At 44.8% G+C, this 25,386-nt stretch overlaps 1 protein-coding gene across 2 annotated transcripts; it reads left to right on the top strand.

The window, feature by feature from the left end:
• On the top strand, positions 1–21,137 carry RANGAP1 (Ran GTPase activating protein 1). Of its 2 annotated transcripts, none has more exons than XM_027722717.2 (17): positions 1–34; positions 644–681; positions 2,219–2,357; positions 3,587–3,714; positions 4,626–4,685; positions 5,353–5,532; positions 6,780–6,914; positions 8,103–8,261; positions 8,428–8,541; positions 10,042–10,141; positions 10,845–10,929; positions 11,336–11,480; positions 11,975–12,088; positions 12,426–12,528; positions 13,377–13,465; positions 15,302–15,423; positions 20,300–21,137. In XM_027722717.2, the coding sequence occupies exons 3-17, from the start codon at positions 2,246–2,248 to the stop codon at positions 20,367–20,369; spliced, it is 1,716 nt and encodes a 571-aa protein (XP_027578518.1). In that variant the 5' UTR covers positions 1–34; positions 644–681; positions 2,219–2,245; the 3' UTR covers positions 20,370–21,137. The 2 variants fall into 2 exon arrangements, with proteins under 2 accessions (XP_027578518.1, XP_027578519.1); XM_027722718.2 differs by lacking the exon at positions 1–34 and adding an exon at positions 239–558.
• Positions 21,138–25,386: the final 4,249 nt, after the last annotated feature.

Here is a 25,386-nt window from a genome sequence, read left to right as displayed (position 1 = left end):
CCGCGCGGCGCGACCCGCGCGGCGCGGAGGGCAGGTGAGGGCAGGTGAGGGCAGGGCAGAGGACGGGCGGCGAGACAGCGGCCGCCGTTATCGGCCGGGAGAGGGGGCCGTGCGTGGGGGCCGTGTGTGAGGCGAGGCGGTCCCATCCCGCGGGCTGACGCGCTCCCCGGCTCCGCCTGCGGGGGGCGCTCCCGGGCGCGCCCCGCCCACGCGCACGCGGGTTCCCCCCTCGTGGGGGTCACGCGCGCGGCCCGGGCCCCGTGGGGTGGGGCAGGGCGGTCACGGGCGGCGGCGGGGCCGGAGCTCGGCTGCGCCCGCGGGGGAAGAAAGGAGCCCCCACCGCCCCCAGGGGCTGGCTGGGAGGAACCTCGGGCTGTCACCCCGCGCTGCCGGGCTCCCCGCTGTTGGGCGAGCAGAGCGGGCTCCTCCTCAGGACAGCACGGCAGGTGCCCAGTGTGTTGTCTGCTGGGTGGACAAAGTGTTGCCACTACAACATTCGTCTGAACTCACTTATTGACCATCGGGAAACATCCACCTTCTTCACACAGTCTTTAAGTAGTGAGGAAACCTGTCTTCAGGCATTTCTAGGTCTTGGTTTAATTGCCAAACAGACTAACTCCTCGATCTTATTTTTTTTTCAAAGCTTTCCCTGTAGAAGAAGTAGCAGAGAAGAGACCTCTGGTAGGTTGATGGTGTGGCTGACGTTTGCAATAAAATATGCTTCAGGATGTGATGCTGGATTTGTATGTTGAGATTAGGAAGTAGTCTGTGTGTAGGGTGAAGAAATAAAGGGAGACTTAAAGGAAGGAGAAGCCAAGGGGGTGAGTGCACCTGTAGAGAAGAACATCATAGTAGAACAGAACTGATTTTTAAAGTCAAGTAAATAATTGAACTCGGAGAACAGACTGACTTCTTTAGATCCTAACTTCTGTTCCTATCTGGGAAAACCTTCAAGGATCAGAGGATGTCCTGTTTTTCTTCTTTCTTAACCTTGGATTGGTAGAGGCTGGGAGGTGTCCACCAGTGTGGTATCTGTGTGGCCTGGTAGGAGTGGAGTAAGTTATGTGAGCATTCTTCTATCGGCAGCACCTACTTGAGAGGATAGTCATCTGAGAAAAGTCATGTTGATCAGCCTTGGAGATTTCCTCCACTGTCCCCATGTCCAAAAGCAATATTAAAATTAATCACCTCTGAAGAAAAGCCATGCTCTGGGGAAGCTGGAGGCTTCACAGCTGGGTATCGAGGAAAGTTTGTATATACAGCTTTTGTTTAGGGGTTTGTTTAAAGCCGATGCTGTTGAGCTCAAAGAGCTACAAGGGTGCGGGGTCACCTCTAAGTCAGACAAGAATGGAAGGGAACGAACGGTTTTCTGTTGTAGGAATGAAAGTTCATCCCTTCTCACATCTGAAGTTTGTTTAAGAATGTGGTTTCTAAGCATTAGTTGTGTGTAGTCTTTTATCCCATCGGAGGAAACATAGTCTGTTTATCCTGCTGAATGGATGGAGGCCAGTTCCTTCACAAAGTGATTAATATTCATTAAATAATGCTATGCAGATGGTACTAGGCATGGCTACCTTCAAACTTATACCTCAAGGCAAAATGTTAGCTAAGTTATTGTGAGCGTAAGATCATCCTGTTTAATGTGTGACGAAATTTGTGTGGGACATCTGAAAGGAAAGAGAACCCGGAAGCCTCAGATAGTTTTGTATGCAGCACACACAATGTTTTCAGCAACTCGGTGGTTCTGCAACTGTGCTGACAAGGGCACTACTGGGGATATCACTGAAAAAGAAGAACAGTTGTGTTCATTCTAGCTTGCTTCGGAGAGCAGGGGGAAGTGCAGCATATATTAAACATTGGGGTTTGAGGAGAGAGGAATATTACATGGTAATTTTTGGTGTTGCACAAAGAGTAATGTCTTAATGTGGCCTTAATCCATAGTTTTACATACTGTTTATTTTTGAAGTGTAACAACTCCATTAAAACCAGAGTCTCATCAGTACTGAAAGAATTGGCACCATCTGACTGGTTGGCTTTAGAATATTAATCTAGCTTAGCTATCCCAGGTGAGCTCTGGGGAGAGCACTAATGACACTAAAAACTCAGTTAGATAGCTCAGTAACAAAAAGCACATTAGTGTTCAAATAAATGTGGTTAATCACACAGATTAGGTATTGTAGTTTGAGGGTTTTTTATGATAAATTCTTTTCATTGACAGCTCTTAACTTCTGGAAAAAGCAGGAAAATGGCATCAGAAGACATCACTAAGCTTGCGGAGTCACTTGCCAAAACCAAAGTGGGTGGTGGACAGTTGAGCTTCAAAGGCCAGAGCCTTAAACTGAACACAGCTGAAGATGGTAAGAGAAAATAATCTCGTGTTTGGGAAGTGTCTCCCTGAAGTTGTAAAATTTTGTGGTAAACCTCCCACTAATCCTACATGGACAAGTTATAGATGCAAGGGTCGTGCAGCTGCTACTGATAGAGACATTTCCTTCCCTTCTGGTATCCAGCTTTGACCTGGTACCCTGGCAGTGCTGCAGCTGCCAGGACTGGGGTTTGAATCCCTGGTTTGTAATTCTTGTATTCCTGGTGTTCTCCCTAAGTGCTTTTGACAGTTGCTGTGCTTTAGAAGTCAGCGTTCTTTTTAAAAACAGTTAAGCAAGTGGATCACAGATTTTGGAACAAGACCTGCACAGAAGAATGGGCTGATACATTAGTCTGCTGCAATAGTTAATTTTCTTTCCAAATTCTGACTTATTTGTTAGCCTCTTATCTTGTTGGGCTTTTTTCAGGAATCTCTCTCTTGTTGGTGTATGCGTATTTCATAATAAGAGTCTTACAGTGGCTGCTAATGTAGTAGATATCTGGAGAAAATGTATATATTCTTAACATTTCTGCCACTCCAAGAAAAACAGCATGCTTTTCAGAGATGTTATTTGCTGTAGTGCTTACTTTTTTTTTTTTTTAACTGATTCCAAAGGTGATGCTTTTTTTATAGGTCACTTTAGTAAAGCAAAGGCACTGAACTATGGGGAGACACTTTGGAGCTTGGGAATGATAACAAGTGCCCACTGACAGGGGAGACTCTGCAGCCTGCTCCTTTGCCTTGCATAGGATTACTCTAGAGTTAAGTCATTCCACCCTGACATGTTTACTAAACAGACATCTGCTGAAGTTTTGCCAGTCACTGGGAACTTTTTCCTGATGAAGTGGCACTAATTCCCATCAGCTTTTAACTTAGTCCTTGCACCTTTGTAGACACATGCACTCTAACTACTAAACCATGTGCTGAATGGCAGAGGAATTTTATTTAGGAGTAAGGATAGTTACTTTTGCAAATAGGAGGATGGCTATCAGAATAGAACTAGAAGCAAATTATGAGAAGGCAGGGTATGGCATAGAGGATGTTTTCTCTAGTGACCTGACATTTTAGCTCTGTTCCTATTGTTGTTTCAGGGTTCTTTCACATGGTGTTGTTCAGCTGTTTTTGCTAAAGGTAGCGTTGAGCAAGTATTGCTGGATCAGATGGTTACTGTAGTACCCAAGATGATGGTTAAAAGACCAACTAGATTATTTGCTTTTGCAGCTGAAGAAGTGATCAAGCAAATTGTGGAATTTGATGGCCTGGAAGCCTTGCGCCTGGAAGGCAACACAGTGGGTGTGGAAGCAGCAAAGGTCATTGCCAAAGCCTTGGAGAAGAAACGCGAGCTCAAGGTGAGATCCTAAAGTCAGGAGTAGTCAAGGGAAACAAGTAATGCAGAAATACTGACAGCCTCTTTAGGCTGTTCCTGCAGAAACCTGCCTTGAGTTTGTCCTGAAGCTTGCATGGTGGCTCTTCCAGTAGGAAGAACAACCATATGAAAATACAGCATGACTTGGGGATAGTGGGAACACTTCCTGCATTCTTACCTTCCTGTTTAGGTGGCTTCCAGTATTAAGGCCAGGAAGCTGTGTGAGGAAGAGCCTCTCTGCGGAGGCAGCATCTGTAAACAAAGAGCCATGGCAACAAAACGTTAAGTTCTAATGGAAAAGCTGGGTCAGATCTTCTGGAGAATGAGTCTTCAGAGAATGACTAGGGAGGAAATAATGAGGGAAATGCAACAGGAGGTTTATTTGTGCCCAAGTTATGTTTCCCTACTGTTGCTCTAGCCTGATATTAAGGGCGTGCTGTGCTGCTAGAGACACTGTCCTTAGAAGGAGAGTGTTGTGAAATGTTGATACACATTAATCACCCAAGTGTGGCTTTTCAGGCAAGTTCAGATTGTTGAACTCCATACCTCAGTAAAATCTGCATTCCTGATGTATCCTTCAGTTTCCTGTTGCTTTTTTCTGTGGTAATTTTCTCAGCAGAAAAGAATTCCAGGTTGAATATAAGCAAGAATTCTTGTATTGTGTTATTTGCAGTGTGCATTTCAGTGCCTTTATGTCCTTGCAAGTGAAGTGAATGTAACACTAGTTCTTGCAGCCTTTAGTGGTCAAATGACAATCAACCGATAACCCCAGGGAAGGGAAATAGCATTAAGCTGTCCACAGTGATGTAATGCAGCTTGTACATGTAGATCTTTATTACAAGTGTGTTGACCTAGATATTTCAGTGGTTTCTATTTGTATATTTCTTATTTTAGAGGTGTCATTGGAGTGACATGTTTACGGGGAGGCTAAGGTCTGAGATCCCCCCTGCTTTGGTAAGTAAAAACTAGATCTGAGACCTCTGACTAATGCAACCTCTTTTCTCACCTGTCATGCTTTTTGTGGGAGTATGTTTTTTTTGGTACAGAGCTGATCCTTCTCTGCACTGTTAACACTAAATATCTCGGAACAGGTGAGCGCATCTCTTTTGCTCCTCCTGTATGAGGTGGAGAAGAGTTGATTAAAGAATAAATGCAAATCCATACTAGCAAAGGAACTTGTCACTGGGGGAAACATCTTCGTGATCCAATAGATAGAATGAGAGCTAAGCTTTCTAAATAGATCTTATGACTATGTCTTCCAAGACCATTACAGAGCTCCCTGCCTCCTTGAGTCCCGTGAAGAAAAAATATGAGAAACTCAACAGGATAAAACCAATATTTCTTTCAGCAGTGTAGAGGGAGAAACCCCCTTTAAAAAGTGTGTATTTGACCTAAAGAGATGGGATAATGTCTGGGTCACTACCTTATGGTTATCTTTAGCTTAATTTGCACAGCTTCTCTGGATTTAGCTGTAAAGTTTTATTTCCCCATGCAGCTTTGCAGAATGTCTTCAAAGTGGAAATTTTTTTGCAGCATCACTGTAATGCCTAGCCACTGCAGTGATGCTGTCACTAGAAGTTAATCCATTCCCTCCCACCCACTACCATCTGTTTCCTTACAGATCTCTTTGGGGGATGCACTCATCACTGCTGGAGCCCAGCTGGTGGAGCTGGACCTGAGTGACAATGCCTTTGGGCCAGATGGTGTGCGTGGCTTTGAGGCTCTGCTGAAGAGCCCTGCATGCTACACTCTGCAGGAACTCAAGCTCAATAACTGTGGCATGGGCATTGGTGGTGGCAAGGTAAGGGTTGTCTCCTCTTTGGGAATGAGGTCAGAGCCAGGATTTGACTTCAGACTACCCTACATGGAATGGTTGAGTTTGGAAGCATCTTTGGTGATTGTCAACTCCCCTGCTCAAGGCAACTAGACCAGGTTCTTCAGGCTTGTGTCTAGTCAGGTTTTGAATACAGACTTCACAAGCTGTATGAATAGTCTATCCCAGTGTTTAATAATTAATCTTCACAGTAAAAAAGGGAGTTTGTGTTTAAATGGTATTTTCTGTGCATTAGTTTGTGTGCCTTTGTGTCTGGCTGTGCCTTTACACCACCACCTCCCCTCATCCTGTTGTTCTAGCTGTTTTTACACATGGATAGTATCTCCCCCCAGAGCCTTCTCTTCTCCAGCCTTAATAATCCCAGCTGTCAGGTCTCTCCTAGTGAGTAAAATTCTCCAATTTTTTAATCAACCCTGGGACCCTTTGCTGGACTCACCTCACTATGTCCATGTAGGAGCCTGTAATTGGACTTGATACTTGGATGCAGCTCATGGGGCTGAGTAGAGAAGGATCACTGACCTGGTGTCAGTGCTTCTCCCAAGGCAGCCCAGTAGACTTCCTTTGCTTCAAGTGCATATTGCCTGCTCATAGTCAACTTCCTACCCAATAGGACCCCCAGGTTCTTCTCTGCCAGGCTATCATTGCCCCTCTGACTCCCAGCTTATGAGGTCAACCCAGTACATGAGGTTGTTTCTCTCCATGTGCAGGACTGCACATTTCCCTTTAAACTTAATGAGATTCTTGTTGACCCGTTTCTCCAGTCTCAAGATCCCACCCCCTTACATGTTTTCATGGATAAATTTCAGAATTAAGTATAGAAATCTTATCCATTTTTCCAAGATAGGAAAACAGTTCTATCCTAAACACTAGATTCCATGTCAAGAGAGCTAATAGCCTTGGATTTGAGTGAACAGTATTGTCAAGCCTAGTACTGAAGGGCTGCCTGTTGGATGAAACAGAAAACCAGGACTGTTATCACTAGGAGCCTATATGTTTGCATGTTTAGGAACCAAATGTTGTTAATGACTTGGTGTTGCAAAATTATCTATTCTTGTCTAAGACAAGTGTACAAGTGTTGTAGGTACAGACAGCTTTATTGTACACCCTGCTCTCAGCGATGACCGAAGTATTTCTTGAGGTGGATCTACAGAACACAGTTGGATTCCTTTAGAATGAGATGCTGAGGTAGTATTAACTGCTTGTTTTATCTTTAGATATTGGCAGCCGCTCTGAAGGAGTGTCACAGGAAATCAAGTGCTCAGGGCAAGCCTCTTGCTTTGAAAATATTTGTGGCTGGCAGAAATCGTCTGGAGAATGATGGTGCCACTGCCCTGGCTGAAGCATTTGGGGTAAGTACCAAACCAGATCTTCTTGATAGCAAATTGGAGCAGGGTGTGATTCAGTGCTAGTGTTAAAGATAATGCACACAGAGGTTGCCTCAGCTTGGAGGCAGGAGCTGGTGGTTGGTTCACTAAATTGCGATGTTGCTGCTGAAACTAGTGTCTTCAATCGGTGGAATTAGAATTGATTGTGACCTGAATTTCAAAACACTAGTTATTACCTTTACACATAACTAGTGGCTGTGTAAAGTAGTTACCTGAGGAAGAAATAGTCATCTTCTGAGTAATTTAATAGTAGTCCTATGCCTTTTCCTCCTCCTGTGCTAATGGATGTTATCTGGCACTGGGGTAGGTGTACCAGCTGACCTCTTGTGTGCTACTTTGCCTAGTTGTTCAGTCATGTGGTAAAAGCAATCCAGTCTTTTTGCTGGGATCATCTGGTCAGGACTTAAAGTACTGCCTAGCTTTCTCTAGCTGTCACTGTCCCACTTTCACTTTTATTGGAGGAAGAGAATTCACTGTGGTTGGGGCTACCTAATTCCGTTTTCTTCCCTCGATTGCTGCTAGAAGTGACTTTGGAATTACAATGCATATTGTCAGGTATATTAATAATGATACTGCAAGTTACAGGTTGGCTTTTTTTTTTCCTAAAGAACTGTCTGGATGTGATTTTTGACTAAGAAATAGGACTTCTTAAATACTTGAGAAGTGCATAACAAAGTGATTAATGGAGAATTAAGACTAAATGGCACTACCAAAATGGGATCAATTGCCATGTTTTGTGACATGCTGTTTAGTCCATAAAAAATGCTCATACTAACTTTCTTACGTGTTTGCTTCTGCAATCAGGGCAAAATGTAGATCTTAATTAGAAAAATACCATATCCAGTGATGGTGTCTGGTGTGCTTCAGTGCTGTTGAACTGCAGATGAAGAACTCATTTTCAATTATCTAGAGTAGGCAGAGTAGGAGGATGATACTTGTGGCTCTTTGAATCAGGGCTTTGTGTTAATCTGACTCTTGCCATGAGCTGTTAATTTTACTTAGATTTGTGACATCATTGCTGGTAAATAATTCTCTGTGGAAGAACTGATGAAGTTTTGAAACTCAAGCAATTTTAAGCAAATCCTAGAGTAGAGCAGTATACTCTTGAGTCGAAGTATGTTTTCTAACAGGTTTATCTGCATCCTTTCCCAGATCATTGGGACTCTAGAAGAGGTCCATATGCCTCAGAATGGAATTAACCATCCTGGCATAACAGCACTGGCACAGGCCTTTGCTATCAACCCACTGCTTAAGGTTATAAACTTGAATGACAACACCTTCACAGAGAAAGGAGCTGTGGCCATGGCAGAGGTGAGTTGTTTTAAGTGGTTGCTTTGAGTAAGTCTAGTTAGCATTGGCACCTTTGGGTCAGTGGAACCACATGTCATGCTGTGATGGGAAAGATGACATTCTAGAAGTGGTAGGACATTCATTTACTTGCATGTGTATTTCAAATATGTGCTGTTCTGCTCTGCAGACTCTGAAGGCGCTTCGGCAGATTGAAGTGATCAACTTTGGAGACTGTCTGGTGCGTTCAAAGGGTGCTGTTGCTATTGCTGATGCTGTTAAAGAAGGGCTTCACAAATTAAAGGTATTGTGTTCTTGCTGTCCAGCTCTTTTTGAGAAATGGAAAATTCAGCATTTTATGTTTTGGGTTTTTTTTTCCTGTCCATTCTCCTGCCACTACTGATTACTTTAAAGCGGGATTCACTTCAGTGCAGGCTCTGTGTTCACAACTGAAAAACAATAAGCTGTGTTGGAGATCAGTGGCATCACCACATTCAGCTAGGACTATTCTGCATGGAGATGTACCAGTGATCTGTTTAGTCTCCACTTGATGTTTTTGAAGTGTTGGTTCAATTCAGCAAGTGCTCTTCAAAAAATCTGATAATAGAAGTATCTGCTTTTAGAACTTCTCAGAACACCGTGAGTGGGGACTGACATGAACACCTCATGAACAGCCTGTAGTCTGCTCAGCATTTCATAGTTCATACAGCTAATGCTTTTTCTTTGTTAGGGTGTCTATCAAAGGTCCAAGTATTTTTAGTTTTTCAGCAATACCACAGCCTCCTACATCAGTATTTGCACAGGACTTGAATCTGACAACATTCTAGACAGGCTGAAGTCAAGTCAATATAAGTAAACCAGGATCTCTAGAAACACCTGCCATGAGTTATAACTGCACTGAGATGGATGCTGAACACATAATTCCTAGTCTTGCAGTCAAAGACAAAAATTCATCTGAGTTCTAAAATCTATTTGTGTGTATGAACTGGTACAGAAAGAATAAGTGTTTTGTGGTATGAGATCCCTTGCTTGGACTTCTGCTTATTCTACTGGAATTTGTATCTGAATCTCTCAGGAAAACATAAGTAATGGAGATATTGAGATGAACAGCCAGAAGTTAAACCCTTTTTTCCAGAGCAGAAAGGGTTAAGGAAGGGTTGCATGAAGCAATCGCTGCTGATTCATTCTGTTCAAGGACTGCTTCCCTTATGCTGTTATTATTAAATCCCTTCTTGAGTAAGGATTGAGCACAACGTGGAATGGTGGGGGATGGTGTCTAGCTGTTGAATAACTTTACTCTTACTAGTCTGTCCACATGGTTTCTCTGTTGACTGTGTTTGTCAGAAGTAGTACCACTCATGGCTTGTCTTTGGAGGGCCTTAACTTGCAACCAAACTGTCAAAGCAAATGTGCAGTCTATTTGATACAGTAGCTATGTTTCTTCAGTTAGACTTACTGGAGAGTGAGTTCTGGAGTGCTCTTGTGACCCTTGATAAGTGAAGATCTCCAATCAGCTGATTGCTAAGGACTGAAATGTCTGCTACCTTTTAGGTGAACAGTGATCTCTAGGCATTTTAAAGTGGCTACCTTCAGTAGTCCTGCTCTTAACACCAGCATGTTTCAAAATTCTCCTTTCAGGTATGAGGTAGGAGTATGTGTCAAGTTTTATTTTCAATTAAAAACACATCTTTTCCTGAGAACCTTTTCAAAGGAGTCTTTTCAGGACACTTGTGAGCACATGAGGTTTATGGGGATGATGGATGTTAATAGGAATTCTGCAAACATACATTATTCTACTTCTTAGGAACTGAATTTGTCTTTCTGTGAAATCAAACGAGATGCTGCTCTGACTGTTGCTGAAGCTATTGAAGATAAGGCAGAGTTGGAGAAGTTGGATCTCAATGGTATGTAAGCTTGCTAGATCAAAATATCTCTCATTTGATTCCAATGAGAAACCACTAGGAAGAATGTTGACAGAATCACATATTCTAGTCTTGCAGTCAGCATTTAAAAAACAGTGCTCGAAGTAGCTGAACTTGCATGACCCTGGGACAGGAAACAGTTTGATCCTGAAAGTTTTCTTAAACCATGAACTCAGTTAATTGTTAGGCATTTTTGGTACACTTCATAAGGTGGAAAGTTTAAACTGATATCTATACCTGTTTTCAGTAAAATTCTTTAATTATTCAGTGCTATCTCAGATACTTCATACTTGCAAACAAAAACCTCTGTGAGAACTTTGACTACTGTTGACTTTTGCTGTTCATACCTTGGGTCACTGCACTTCACTGGTGCTGTGGTGTTTGTCCTTGTTTCAGAATTGCTGAGAACAAGAGCCGCTTGTAGAACTAACAGGAAGTCTCTTAAACACACTCTGAAAAATTAGAGGTTTTTGTCTCTAACCATTGTGTAATGCTGCTGAAATTTGTTTAACAGCTGTTTGATTCTGTCTGATAGCTGCAGTCTGTGTTGTCTCTAAGGTGGTGTGCAGAAATGGCCTATAACTGTTTGATTTCAGACACAAGAGATACACAATATATGGCTAAATCCTGTAGAACAAACCTGTGTGCATCTGTTAAGTATACTCCCTTTCCTCTATCAATCTAGGTAACTGTCTGGGAGAAGAGGTATGCGAGCAACTCCATGAGATCCTTGAAGGCTTCAATATGGCAGCTGTGCTGGGATCTTTGAGGTATGCAGAGTACCAGAGTTTAAATCTGAAGTCTTCTGACAATTTTCATTAACACTTCCATTCACCTATCTCATTTTAAAATACGAACTCTATCATTGCTGATGGATGTTGGTCTGAGTCTGGAGCACGGCCAAGGGATTCTATAAGCAGGATATGCCTTGTGTCTTGTTTTCATTCATGGACTTACCGTGGTGTTAGCTGTTGATTGTGTTCCTCAGTCTTTTCTTGCTGTTGTCAACTGGGTGACTGAAGCCTTAGTGTCCTCTTGGTCTGTTTTAGGTGAGATATGCTTCTTGCAGTAAAGTTTGAGGAGAGGCTGCTCTTTTGTTCTTGAAAAAAATGTTATTAAGTGCCAGTATACAGGAACTGCAAGTGTTGTAATTAACGTGTAACACTCAAACCTTAGTGATGATGAAGGGGAGGAGGAGGAGGATGAAGAGGAGGAAGAGGAAGATGAAGAGGAGGAAGAGGAGGAGGAACAGCAACAGCTGAAGGAGAGAGGAGAGGAAGAACAGGAGTCACTGACGCCTAAGAAGATAATTGATTCGCAGGTAAGCTTACTTCCAGATGGATTCCTGTTTCATCAGCTGGAAGAGAGTAAAGGAGGAAATGAGACCTGGAGTGAGTCTGAACTTGAAGTGCTGACAGGTATTCACATTCCTGCAGGGGCTGGTACTGTTGTAACAGGGAAAACATTCAGGAAATAAAGAAAATATATTACTTGAAAAATGTAAAAAAGTGTGAAAGTGTTGAAAGTATTGAAAAAGTGTGCATGTGTACACATGCATGGAGGGAAAGGCTGAGTAGTGGTTGTAAAAACACACAGGTAGAAAGTCTTCCCATGTTCAGAAAGTGGTGGAAACCTCATACATGTAATGCCACGTGTGCCAGCATAATCTGGCTATTCCAACTCTGGGCTCACATGAGCCTCAAACAATTTTCAAACAGAACAGATGTAGCTGTGCCCTGACCTGTCCCATGTGCTTTTGCTGAACCCATGTATTTACTTCAAGAATGAACTTGAGATGGATTCTGTCTGTTTCAGGCTTCAACTCCAGTGCCATCTCCTCCTGTGGATGTTGCCACGTTCCTTGCTTTCCCATCACCAGAGAAGCTGCTGCGACTAGGACCAAAGTGCTCTGTGCTGATAGCTCAGCAGGTGGGTCAGATGATCATCTGTGCTTGATTTTTTTCTCTCAGGATTATTTAATCCCCAGAGGTGATAACTTTCTTTTGAGACCTAGCTTTGCCTCTTCTCTCCAGTGATCCCCCCGTAACCTTATGGAAGCAGATGATGCAGTTAATGCTTATACTGGCATCAGAGCTTCTACATAGAGTAATCTTGTTTGTGTTGCTTTTGCTTGGTGTTATGGCCAAGGCAAAGCTGATGTCAGTCAGCTGAAGGCTGTAATTCTTGCCACAGCCCTAGCAGAGATCCATGTTCTGTAGCTGGTGACCAGTGAACTGATTTCTTTATTTTTTTTTTTCTCTTTCAGACAGATACATCGGATGTAGAGAAAGTAGTTGCAACTCTCCTAAGGATATCATCAGTCTTCAAAGATGAAGCCCCAGTGAAAACAGCAGTGCATGAAACAACAGGTGACTGTGCCTTTCCTCACTTTGTGGTGTGACCTGCTCCAGTGCCAAGGATACCACTGTTCTGTGGGCTGAGCCATTGGGCCTTTTTTTCCCTGGCAGATAACAAAGTACTGAGCTGTGCCACGCTGTTGTGTGGAGTGAAAGCAGAGATTGATCCTGAGCTTAATAATCCTGTGCTGCAAAAGCTTGGCAATGATTGTCTGTTGTAGCTGCAGTTGTAGTGGGCCTTTGCTGTCCATCCTGTATCTCCTTGATGCCAGGCTGTCAATAGCCAGTAGTTAGTTCTGTGTTCCAAGGTCAGTTACTTTTTCAAGGCTCTTTATTTTAAAAAACATTTTGCAGGAACGAGCCTCCCCAGTGTAGTATTACAAGAGAGTAAAGAGAGACCTCCTAGTTGATGTCTCTTTTTGTCAGTCAAACATCTTTAATTTCTTCAGGAAGCAGAGATTTCCACCATGGGCCAAGACACAGAAACTGATGTTCAGATGAGGGACTGTTCCTCACAGTATATTGTGGAGCTGTAATTTGGGTTAGGTTTGATTAGTGTGTGGACTAAATAGTTATCCCTTTGTGTTCTTGCTTGGAAACAGGAATTTCCAAACGATTCTAGGCATTTAGTTTGAGGTTTTTCTTGCTTTACTTAAGGACTGGGGGGGTTTTATCTGTCATTGTTTCAGAGTCTATAACTAGTCCCTGCAGAGACAACTGAAATCTTAACAAGTGTTATGTCCCAAAACGCCTTTAACAGCTGACATTCCCCGAGTTTCTGTATGATCAATCTTTATATTAAGAAACACAGAAAAAGGACATTTATGGATTTTAAGATTAATGTGCTTATTTCTTTTTAGATGCCTTGATGAAAAAAGCCTTCAGTTCTGCCACATTTAATTCAGATGCATTCATCACAAACCTCTTAATCCACATGGGACTACTTAAGGTGAGGAAGCAGGAAAGAGTTAAGTTATCGTCTGTTTAGGCTGTTGAAGACCAGACCGACTGGGTTTTGGGTAATTATGTTGCCATGGAAGCAGCTGGGTGCCTGTGCATGCCTGATGCCCAGGGACAATGGAAGTCTGCAGGTCCAGCAGAAACTGCAAATTGCAAGGTTGCATTAGGATGAAGGACATGTCACCTCTCTGTACATCTTCTGCTTCGTGTGCTCTGCATTCTCAGTCATCCTCTAAAGGTGGGGGGGGTCAGGTAAGGCAACAGTGCTGCTGCTGGACTATGATCTCTATAAAAAGCCATGTCCAGGAGTCTAATCTACAATATTATTAGTTAATCGACATTATTATTAGTCCTTTAGGGCACTTCTTGATAGCACAGCTCAAAAACGTTTATCCAACTATTCATGCCAGATCGGTAGTGTACAACTTCATGCTTTGGAGTCTCTCTGCCAGTGCTAATGTGAAATATGTAGTACAGGGAATAAACATTAGCAAAAAAAGCTGGAAGATCAGAAGGAAACCTGCGAATTGCATTAGAATACCTGTAGAGAGGTTCTGTCTGCAAACTTAAACACCTTTGCCTGCTTGTGCCGCAAGGGTTAATATTTCTCACTGCCTCAAGACCTGGAAGCTGAGAATGGAAACTTGGACCAAGACAATTCTAAACTCCAGAGTAGCCATAATCTGTTGTAGCAACCTGCTATTAAATAAGTTTATGAATGTCCTTCCAGTAATACCCAGCTTGAGGTACAGACAGCTGTTGACATGCACGGATAGGTCTTACTAAACTGATTTTTAGGAAATTCTCTCCCTGTGTTTATTGTATATTGGACCAACACTGTGCTTCCTGCTTCTCAGAAAGGTCAACAGAACCTGAGATGGTATTTTGTTCTGCAGAATGCCTGTTTTGGGGACTGCCACCTACCTCTGACCCATATGGAAAATAGCAAATATGCATGAGGCACAAAGCACAGTGCCTCCGGGAGAGTTCTCTCAGGCCAGGAAGTGGGTTTGATAATAAAGCCCTTGAGGATCGGCCAACTGACTGTGATGTGCTTAATTCAACAATCCTTGATAGTGGAGAGGGAGTGTACTCCATTTTCTGTCCTACATAGCTGGAAGCACATGAGCCACAGATACTCTTAGCACCATGCACTCCAGGGTCATACGTACACCTAGGAACACAGGTCTAGATCCTGTCTGCAGAATGAAGGGTTTTGTCGAAATGGCAGCAGAGAAATGAAAACAGTGTAAGAGTTGGGGCATGTAGGTTAGTGTCACATTAGGAGCAAGAATAATTTCTGCATCATGTAAGCATGGGGATGACCATTGGCTTTATCTTGTAAACAGTTGAGACCAGATTTGGGAACACTGCATCAAGTTCTGGAGGAAACCTGTCAAAGAGCTGGAGATGGTATAAAAATGAGTAACAGAATAATACAAGAAAAAACTGTTAAGGCAACTGAATTCTTTATGGATTGAAATCTAGTGAAATTCCATAGGAGAACACTTTGACACAGGGCCTCTGAGAAGATTTGGCTGTTTCACTTGCAAGTTCACCACTTCCCTTTGCCCATTACTACTGCTGTCAGTTGATAAGCACTAGAATATTCTTGATACTTTATTTCAAGTGCTGGGAGTCTATGGAATTGGCTACCTTTTGTGTTGTGGAACATTACACTTTATCTAGTGACCAGCTTTCTCTGCTACAGTGTGTGGTAACACTTTTATTCAACAGAGAATTTCAGTGCCTCTGTGAATTACAGTGGTTTAGGTTAAATTGTGATTGTCTGATTTCTGACTTCATCTTCTTGTCCATTTCTCAGAGTGAAGAGAAAATCAAAGCTGTTCCAAGCCTCTATGGTATTCTTATGACCTTGAACCATATGGTCCAACAGGATTATTTCCCTAAATCTCTGGCTCCGGTTCTCTCTGCTTTTGTCACAAAGTGAGTATTGTACTTGCCATGCAGTTTTCTCCATGGGAGCTAGTGAAACTGTTTGAGTTAATAGCTTCATACAAGCTGTTCTGATAAAGTGCACTAAATATCTGTTCTGAAATTGAGGATTGATAGTTTAATGGGCGTCTCCTTTTTATCTTGTTTACTCCAGTATGTGAGGTTCAGAGTAAAAAAAAAAATAAAAAGAAAAAAAATAAAAATCTGATCATAAAGAAGGAATAGTGGGAAGTTGGCTTTGCAACAAAGTGGCTCTGAAGCAGATACTCCTAGTCCCTGTCATAGAAGAGGTGTTTTGAGCTTAAGGAAACCTGCTGGGTTTCTGGCCACTGCTTGGGTGAACTGTGAGTACACTGGGTCTAACTGTGCCTTCCAAATCATCTTTCTGAGTATGAGGGTCAGCAGAGCTCTACCAGAATTGTCATGCTGTGTGACACTGAACACTAGCAGATGAAAACACTGCAAAACACAAAGACTGAATTTGTTTCTAGATGAAACTTCCTACTGTGACAGCAACAAAGTTAGTGATTTTTCTGGGAACTAAATTGGGAGCATAAGTATTGAAGAAGCTGCTTCCACTGCCTGCCTGTATTTAATGTTGTTATTTCACCTATAGGTATAGAATCAACCCCTGCCCCACCAGCTTTAGCTTTAATGTATTAAATGGCTATGGAGGCCATATCTCTTCTGGACTAAATCAGTATGAATTTCAGCATTGATGAGACTTGAGGAAAAAAACCCCACCAAATAGACCTTTCCTCAGGAGAGGAAGGATTACATACTACTATTCAGCAGTCAAGAGGAGAAGCAGTCCAAAAATGCTACCTTAGGCAAAACCAGCAGAGGTCTGAAATCCCTTTGGAGCTTGGTGGCTGTTTGGCTCAGCATGGACCATGTGCCATGTAGGGTGACAGCAGCTTTTTAACAGGTTCCAGAATGAGGCTTAAACTTTCCTGAATTTTGTGGTTATATGCAGATGCTTAGGATCTCTTGCTGATGAAAAGTGGAGGCATCAGATACTTGTGGTCAGTATGAAACATGGGCAGTAGGAATGCAGTAAAGTACTGGTAGTCTGTCTTGGTTCTATTGGAGTTGGAAGCTGGCCATTTGTGATGGGGGGAAAAGAATTTTTCCAAGCACTGGTATGACTGAAGCTGTCAAAGCTGGTGTGTAGCAGTGGTTTGTGTCCGTAACCACCAGCCATGGTAAGGTCAGTTAGAGGAAAATAAAATAAAATACCTTGTGTACACATGTGCAGATGCTAACCTGGAGGCCCTTCTTGTGGAACATTTCTCTTTGTCTTGATCAGGTTAAGAATTAGGCGGTTACAGGCCAATGACCATATGCTTTACCAACTGAACAAATATACTTCCAGCCCAATCATTATAGATTTAAGCAAGAAGTATCAGGACTTGCCATGTGAAGTTTCCAGACAGATCACTGGATTTGTGCTGTTTCCTACATTGCTGCCTGTGCCTGTGATGTCGCTTGTTGATCAAGGCCCAGCCCTCAAAACAGAATTTAAATTGCTGGAAGCTGAGAATACAGAAAAAGGGACTTTGGTTCAGGGCATTTGACTGTTCTAATTGCTCATGTCAGGTACCAGTGCCTAGAGTAGCCTCTTAACTCAACTTGATGTGTCCTTCTAAACAAATTTTGCTCACAAAAGACACTTGTCACCCCTCTCCCAGTATGTGTGAATGTAGGCCTCTCCCAGTAAGTGTTTTTCAGCTGTAGATGATGCTGTATGTGACAAAATAAGAGTACAATTCTGGTCTTCATTCATTCATCAACAAAAATCCCATTGACTCCAGAGCCAGCATTTCACTGCAAGTACAAGAGAGGAGAGTCTCTTTCTGAAAGTGTGAGATTGCTCAAAGCTTCTGTAGAAGCTGAGTGAGAGCCAAGAGCCTCTCACAGTAGAAGGCAGATCTCTCTTCCTGTCTGTGCTGCTAATACCAAGCCTGCAGTGTCCCTGGTGCTGTGAAATTCTTGGAGCTGAAGCTTTGGTTTGCAAACCCCTGTCTTTCAAGGTGTGTTATAGGGAAACTTATGTCCTGTGCAGCATAATGAAGTCCGTACTATATACAAGCAATATACCTTTGTTTTATATAAATATATGCATTCCTTAAAATGCTTTCCCTAAGAGAACATGGAGAACAGCTCTTAAATCCTTAAAAAGGTAAATGTAAACAGTTCAAGAATCACACAGTCCAGTTAAAACAGCCTGTTGTGGTTTAACCCCAGCTGACAGCTATGCCCTACACAACCACTTCCTTCCCCCCAGTGAGATGGGGAAGAGAAGCAGAAGAGTAAAAGTGAGAAAACTAATGCACTGACATAAAGACAAGTAAATAGGTAAAGCAAAAGCTGCATGTGTGAGCAAAGCAAAACAAGGAATTCATTCACCATCTGCTGTCTGCAGGAAAGCAGGACTCCACATGTATCTTCCTCCTCCAGCTTTGTGCTGAGCATGCTGCCATGTGGTATGGAATATCCCTTTGGACAGCTGGGTCAGCTGTCCCAGCTGTGTACCCTCCCAGCTTCTTGTGCACCCCTGGCCTACTCATTGGGGGGGGTAATGTGAGAAACAGAAAAGGCCAACAGTGTGGGAGCACTGCTCAGCAGGAACTAAAACACCCCTGTGTTAGCAACACTGTTTCCAGCACAAATTCAAAACACGGCCCCATATCAGCTACTGTGAAGAAAATTAACTCCATCCCAGCCACAACCAACACACAGCTTCTCAATTAACCTCCACACCTGATCTCTTCTTGGAATTCAGTTAAAGTCATGTCCTATTCTTAAACCTCTAACTGGTTAAAATAGTAGTATTCAGAACTCATCTGGGCTCTGTTTCTGCAACAAATCTACTTCCACTCTGTCAAACCCATGATTCCTTCACTTGGAGAAAAAAGCATTTTTGTGCTGCTTTCTAGTTTTTCCCCTTTGGGTTGCAGTTAGCTCTCTTGGGCTTCTAGAGCTGTAAAGTTCTTGTAGCTGCCTAGGTTAGAGCTCTGCTGCCTTTTGCTGCAAGGGGCTTTGGGAGTAGTCATTTGCCTCCTTTCTTTTGTGACAATTTGATGATGTAGGCAATGTTCTCTATTGAATAATTGTAAAATTATGGATACAGACTGTAAGCAGCATCCATCTTACTCTACTGCTGTAAGGCCTCACTTTGGTTTTTTTGGACACAAGAGGGTGCTGTGAATCCACGTGTGCTTTTCCATAATTTTTTAGATGGAAACACTGGAAGTATATGGATGTATGCCTGCCCAATTGTGACTTGCTGGAGGTGTTGGGGTTTTTGTTTGGTTGTTTTTTGTTTGTTTGTGTTTGTTTTTTTTTTTTAATGCTGCTCTTTGAATTGTATCACATCAACGGCCTCTTTCAACAGTCTGTAGCACAGAGTGGCAGGCAGTTTAGCTCTACAGCAAATAAGGAGGCTTATAGTGTTAGAGGAGGCTTGATGTTAGGAGTGGAGGCTGGGGGAGCTTTGCTGTGATCAACATCAGCAGTTCAGGTTCTCTATTTTGAAAAGTGGGCATCTGCCTGGATGAAACCAGCCTGCTCATAGCAAACAGGGCTGGGTCTTCCAAAGCTGAGGGCTGAAATAGCTCACCCAGCCACTTTGAAGATAAATCTTAAGCTGTAATTCTGGGACTGTGTGTTCAGTGTGGGGCATCGAATGGCTCTTGAGGGAATAAAAAGGGTTAAGTCTTCTCCAGGATGTGCTTCTGTTAAACTGCAGCAGACACGGAGTGCTGTACCAAACAACCTCTGCAGCTATTGTTCTTGTGCTGTAAACCCAGAGGTGAACTCCTTGCTCCTTCCTAGATATTTCATTCTTTATTTCAGCTCACCCTACTTTGCCAAATTGAGTAGGCTTCACTGCTATTCATTGTTAAAGGTTATTTTGCTGTGGTGGGGTGGGAGAGAGGTAAAATTAATGATTTCCCCTCTTAGAACAGTGGAAAACATTGGATTAACATTCTTTGGAGGAAGTTCCCTAATAGATGGATAGAGACTGTTAAATGTTTCAGTGATGCTTAGCCAGCAATTAGCTTGTAGAAACAGAAATATATGTTACTGGGAGGCAATGGGAATGTTAGGGACATTTACCCCCATGTTAACCCTGCCGTGACTTTTTCCATTGTTTCATTTCAAGGAGCAGATTATTCTGTGTGATTTAGACTTTGTTATTGCAGCCTCTGAGATAGGCCCTTTCAGGTGATGTTCTGCAGGTTCTGTGGGCTGCTTGTAAGGCACCCTGTAAGGTGGCTCAGCAAAGCCAGGCAGGTGTTACTTGACCTCAGGGGAGAGGGGACAGGAGGTTATGTTGCCTCTTTTAAAGACTTAAAAAGCCCTGAGACCAAAGTCACTGTCAGGTTATAGGTAGCAGATGACATGGAAAGGAAAGATTTGAGTGTGAGCAGGGTTGTCTTCTGTGTTTTGGGACCCTAAGCAGTGAATCTTCATGGAAAATCCCATTGCCAAAAGAGAGGGAATGGGGTTTCCACCCCCACCCACTTCGTTCTACCCAAAATGAGACACTAGGCTGCAGAGATAAGTCATATATATAGGTTTATGCTTATGGAAATAAATGTTCCAATTCTTGCTATTGCCTTCCTGACTCGGATTCAGCAACAGGAGAGAGAGTTTTTTGCAACAAGCTCTGAATGGGAAGCAGTGATTTGGACAGCAATGACAGAATGGTTTCAGAAGAGAAAACTGAGGGCAAAAGTTGTAGGTTTTTGGGCATGCAAGCCCAGTGCGTTGGAAATAGTGTTTATTTGCTCATTCAGAGTCAGATACAAAGCAGTTCTTAAATTCAGTATTTGAAATATCTCTTTTCCTCTTTCCACAGACCAAACCGCGCTCTTGACTCCTGCTCATTTGCTCGCCACATGCTCTTACAAACCCTCCACCAGCTGTAAGAGACGAGAGGTGCCCTTCTCTCCTCAGGACTGTCATCAGCAGAGAACTCGGAGCCACGTGGTGGGAGAGGATCCCAGAGCCCATACAGACACGCTGTCCTTTTTTCTTCTTTCCCTGTAGGAAGTCTGTCCTTCCTCCTGCTTTCATAAACTTGGACAAATCCTGCTGAATTGTATTCCTACTCCTCTTGAAGTGACTCCCTGGTGCGTAGGGCAGGTGCTTCTGCTAAAATAAGTCTGTGCTACTGTGAGCTCAGCATGAATTGAAGAGTTCTCCATTTTGGTTGCATTGGCAAGGGTGTGCCAAGACTAACACGGGGCCTGGAAGTGCTCCCCTCCTGATCAACCCAGCTGTGCATTTTCTTTTATTTCATTGGACTTTGACTCCTGCCTGATGCCATTCAGCACTGTGCCAGAGGGAGGCTGTGCTGCTGCTGCCACTGCCCCTGCTTCCCCAGGCCTGGGGAGTGCTGCTCACAGGTCAGAGGGTGAGGTGTGTTCCCCTTCGGTTCTTCTTTCAAGTCCATTTGTCAAAGGCAGTGTGTGGTTGATTTGTATTTTAATATACCCTTCCCCTTCTGCGGTGGCTTGGAATATTTGTGTAGTGTGGCTGACCCTGGTGGCCATTGCTTAAGGGAGCAAGCATATTTTATTGTAAATTTTTTTGAAATTGCCTGTGTTGTTCCCTCTTCCTGCCCTTTCTCTTCTCTCCTTAATTAAAATAGGCTTGGTTTGGAAATTAATACAATCCATGAAATCCCTGTGGAATATGTGTTCCCTTTCTCCTCCCTTTGCAAAACACTGGGACTGTGCACTGTTCACAAGTTTGAAAGCTGAGGATGTGTGGAACATGGAGAGAAAAGCCTGTGCTGGTCATTCTTGGGCAGGGCTGTGCTTTCTTCTTGCACTGATCAAGTAGCAGCAGATGCCCCTAAATCTGTCTGGAGGATTGTCCATGTGCCCGTACAGGTTTGTGGCATACTGCTCCTGAGCACACAAGCTCACAGTCTGGTCCTGCTCCCTCTTCTTTCAAGCCTGTGAGAATCAACACATCTCTTAAAGTAGCAAAGAGTTATTCCTTCTCTCTCTGTTTTTAGTTAGAGACTGTTCATCCTCCCTTACCATCAACATGCAGTATATAAATAGTTCCAGGAAGAAGTCAAGGAAACTGAGTTAGCTGTTCCTTTGTTGTGAGATGCAACATGTACTACAGCTGGCAGAGTGCACTCCACTGGTGAAACTGGGTGGCTGGGGGAGGTTTGGCAAGGCTGTGATCCAGCAGACTCAGGAAAGCAGTGTCTCTCATCGTTCTGGCTGGCAAAGTGCTGGCCTTTGGGTAAGAGCAGTGTCCCCTCATTAAAAAGAAGTTGCCCTAAGGCTAAGAGCAAAATACATTTTATTCCACTTTCTTTGACTGAAGCTGGAACTCCTCTGTGTCCAAACTGGTAAAAATCAACTGAAGGTAAGGCATCTGCACCTACAGGAATTTCAATCACTGCAAGCTGAGCTCTGCCTCCTTCACCTCATCCCATCCTTGTTAAGTTTTGCTGTGAGCTCGAGGGCAAAACTGAGACATAAAAGAATCTGTAGTTTCTGTAAGTCTTGAACCATTGTAGCTACTTTTGAAGCTCCCTGGCGTATTGCTGCTCCTTTTGTTCCTCTGCTGTGGAGGAGGGTCATGGAGAAGAGGAAGGTGATGCAGAGACCAAACCAAGGGGTCACCTTCTACCTGAGGCCACCTGCAGTAGGTCCCATGGAGCATGTTTTGTGAGCAAGGAGCCTGGAAAGGCTGCTTGCACAAGGACTTGTGGGCCAGGTCGTGGGGAGAACCTGTGCGACCAGCTTTGAGTAGCCAAGCCATAGCAGCAGGACGAGCGTGGGAGGTTGATTAATTACAGGTGGGTTTTTTTCATAAACAAACAATATTTAGAAACAGGATTTTCCTGAGCCTGGTATTTAGTGTCAAGATCAGATGTCTGTAGGAAAAAGAGGTGTGCAAGGGTAGAATTGATAGTCTCTGCAGAAGACAGATTCACTCCTAGGTAGGACATGGACTCAAAAGTCCTTTATGCCTCTGGATTAAGGGGTGGGGGGGAAAAAAGAGGCTGGGAATTGCTGACTCTGGTTTCTATTAGAAGTTGCTCTGATAGGATGACTGTGGTCAGAGGATCCCAGCGGTGCTCTGGAGGAATTTGAGGTTATTTCAGTGCTGCTTTGGCCTGTCTTGTGCAACCATTTCCCCCCAAACACACTGATGTTGTCAGATATATTTTTAGTTTGAACCTTTTCAGCCCAGCAAGGCAGCAATGGTTGGTGCAGAGCTCTCTTTGCATGGAACAGTTCTGGCTGCATCCAAGAACAGTGAAACCCTGTAGTGGTAGCAGTGGAATCTGGCTCCTTGCAGGCAGAGGTGAAACATTTAACAGGAAATAAAAGTATCTGGCCTAGCAGAGGTGAGTTGGACCCCAACAAGTGGAAGTTCAGGTGTGCTGCCTTCATGTCCTGTGCCCCATCAGGGAGAACAAAGACTGGCTGCCTCTCTGCAGCCTTGTAGCTGCTAAAGTGGGCAAGATATTTGCTGGGTAAATGAACAAAATAAAAGCCTGGAGCGAAGCTGGGGAAAGGGCAGAGGTGGCACTCAGTGCCTGGTATCACATCTCATCCTCCCCATGGTTCTCCAGCAGAGCCCAGGCCACTGCCAGGGAGGTGTAGCTGTCTGGGTTGTTGGCCAGGCAGGGTGGGGGCTCCTGGCCAGGGGCGGTGATGGAGGGTCCAGGCAGGGGGGAGCAGAGTGGGCTGGACAATGGCCAGAGCTGGGGTGGAGGTGGCTGCAGCAGTTGGTTCCACATTGGCTGGTGGAAGGGGTTGCTGCTGACATGCCAAGTGCCAACTGCTCTGTCACCAGTAGGGCAGAGAGGTTGGAGTTCAGGTGGAAGTGGTTGAGGTTCCTCAGACCCTTGAAACTGCCTGGCTGGGGCTGTTCCAGCCTGTTGTCCCTTTGGTTTCTTCCCAGACCTGCCAGCCATCACTGCCCTCCACCTGTGTCCAGTGTGAGGAAGGGATGGTGCTTCAAGGATATTTGGGTGGTAGCATGAGGAATGGCAGTGGGCAGTGGGGCCAGGCTGCAGCTGGGACACTGGATACAGCATTGCTAGACTGTGGGAGCAGCTCAAGGAGGTGTGAGGGCCCAGCTGTGCTGGCAGCACCCAGCAGGTGCAGGGTGAAGACCATCAAACGGCACCAGCACTGGCCAGACTATGGCTGTGACGTTAAACAGGCACCACTGCCTTCACCTGACCCTCCCTTAGGCCAGCCATGAGCCCAAAATGGGTCATGGTGATTCAGCACAGGCAGTGAGCTCCTCAGGGTGACTTCTGCCAGCCTGAGGCAGATTCATCTCCTCTAGACCTGCATCCCCAATGGTCCTCCCTGCACAGCAGAGTGGAGCTGAGCATAAGAGGTGGTGCCTCCAAGCTGCTCACCACGTCAAGTCACCCTGTGTCCCAGGAGCACTAAACACGTCTGGGACCCTGCAGGGACAGAGGATGCAGCCCACTGCAGTGACCAGAGAGGCTTGCAGACCCTGGCCAGCATGTCCATCACCCATAGGTGGCACCAGGATTGGACATTCTGATTCTGGCAACTGAGATTGCTGAACAGGGGAAGGGCTTGAAGGGGAGAGAGACATTAGTATCAAATCTTCCAGATTTTTGTCAGGCCGCAGATCTGCTTGCGTTCCCTGGGAGAGTGAAACACTAATCCAGCAGGACTGCCCTTCTGCAAGCAAATGATGTGTCACGCAGGCACTGCCACCCCTGGCCTCTTCAAAAGAAGCAAAATGAGGAGAGCAGAAGGCTGTAAACATGGCACAGCCCTGCAGCCTGGTCAGCTGCCTCTTCCCTTTTGCTTGAGCTTACCGCTGCCATTGCAATTTTGGCTGGATGTCACCTTTCTGCCCTGTACCTCTGTAGCTCCTGTGACTAACAGCCAGGAAAGGAAAGGCAGAGCTCAGGAAACAGGGAGTGCAAATCCCACATGGGCTTTGCTGGGCTCGTGCTCCCAGCCCCCTGTGAATTAAGGGGGAGGCAATGTCTGGGTTGCTGCCCTCTCTCCAGAGGTGGCTTACCCTTCCTCCCCCTCTCCTCCTTTCCCTCCTCCCACGTTTCTGGCCCCGTCCAGTGAGCGCTGCTGGGAAAGCGACACAACGGGGCCCATTCAGTTCTTGCTTCTGCAAGGAGAGCAAACACCGGTGCAGGAGCCTGGCAGCTGCTACAAGGGGCAGGAGACGCTTTCCTCTCTTTCTTCGCCACTTCTTGAAGTCCAGGTACTCCCAACCCTGGTTGTGTGAACCCCTCAGGTGTGTGGGAGGCAGTGGTGGGGCGATGCCTGGCATGTGGCAGTGCCCCAGGCACAGCATGGGGACTGAGCTGGGGCGTTGCAGTGGTGGCACTTGCTGGTGGGCACACAGAAGGGGGGTGACCCCAGTGTGTGTGTGGGCTGCAGCAGGACTAGGTGTCCTGCTCCTTCAAGCAGGAGGGCAGAGTTGGGGCATGGACCCACAGGGGACGATGAGTCACAGTGGGCAAGGGGCTGTGCACCACAGTGGCTCCACAGGTTTGAGCCTTGCAGACCCCGCTGCTGCTGTCTTAGAGCCTAGAGGCGTGCGCTGACCATATCTGCAGCCCCACTGCCTCCTCTGCTTGCCCCAGCCTTGGCCTCTCTCTGGTACCTTCGCCCCAGGGGCTCACTCCTGCCCAGCCAAAACCAACTCGTCCTTCCTGCAGCTAAACAGTGGAGTTCTATTCCAAAAACCGCTATGAATAGCTTGAGGGGGAAGCAGAGAGCATGCAGGGTGGGAGGCACAGAGCTGGGGAGGCAGGAAGTGGCCATGGTGGTGGAGATATGGGACATTTGCCATTTAAAGAAGGGTGGCAGCTCGGAAGGCTTTGTGATCACATTCCCTGGGTGGCTATACGTGCTTGCCTTACAAAAAAAGCAGTTTTGGGAGGGATATTGA

Source organism: Pipra filicauda, unplaced genomic scaffold (assembly GCF_003945595.2).
Source record: "Pipra filicauda isolate LSUMZ 115617 unplaced genomic scaffold, ASM394559v2 scaffold95_size2449627_pilon, whole genome shotgun sequence".
NCBI lineage: Eukaryota > Metazoa > Chordata > Aves > Passeriformes > Pipridae > Pipra > Pipra filicauda.
Note: the sequence above shows the minus strand (reverse complement) of the source record. Positions and strands in the feature narration are given on the sequence as shown.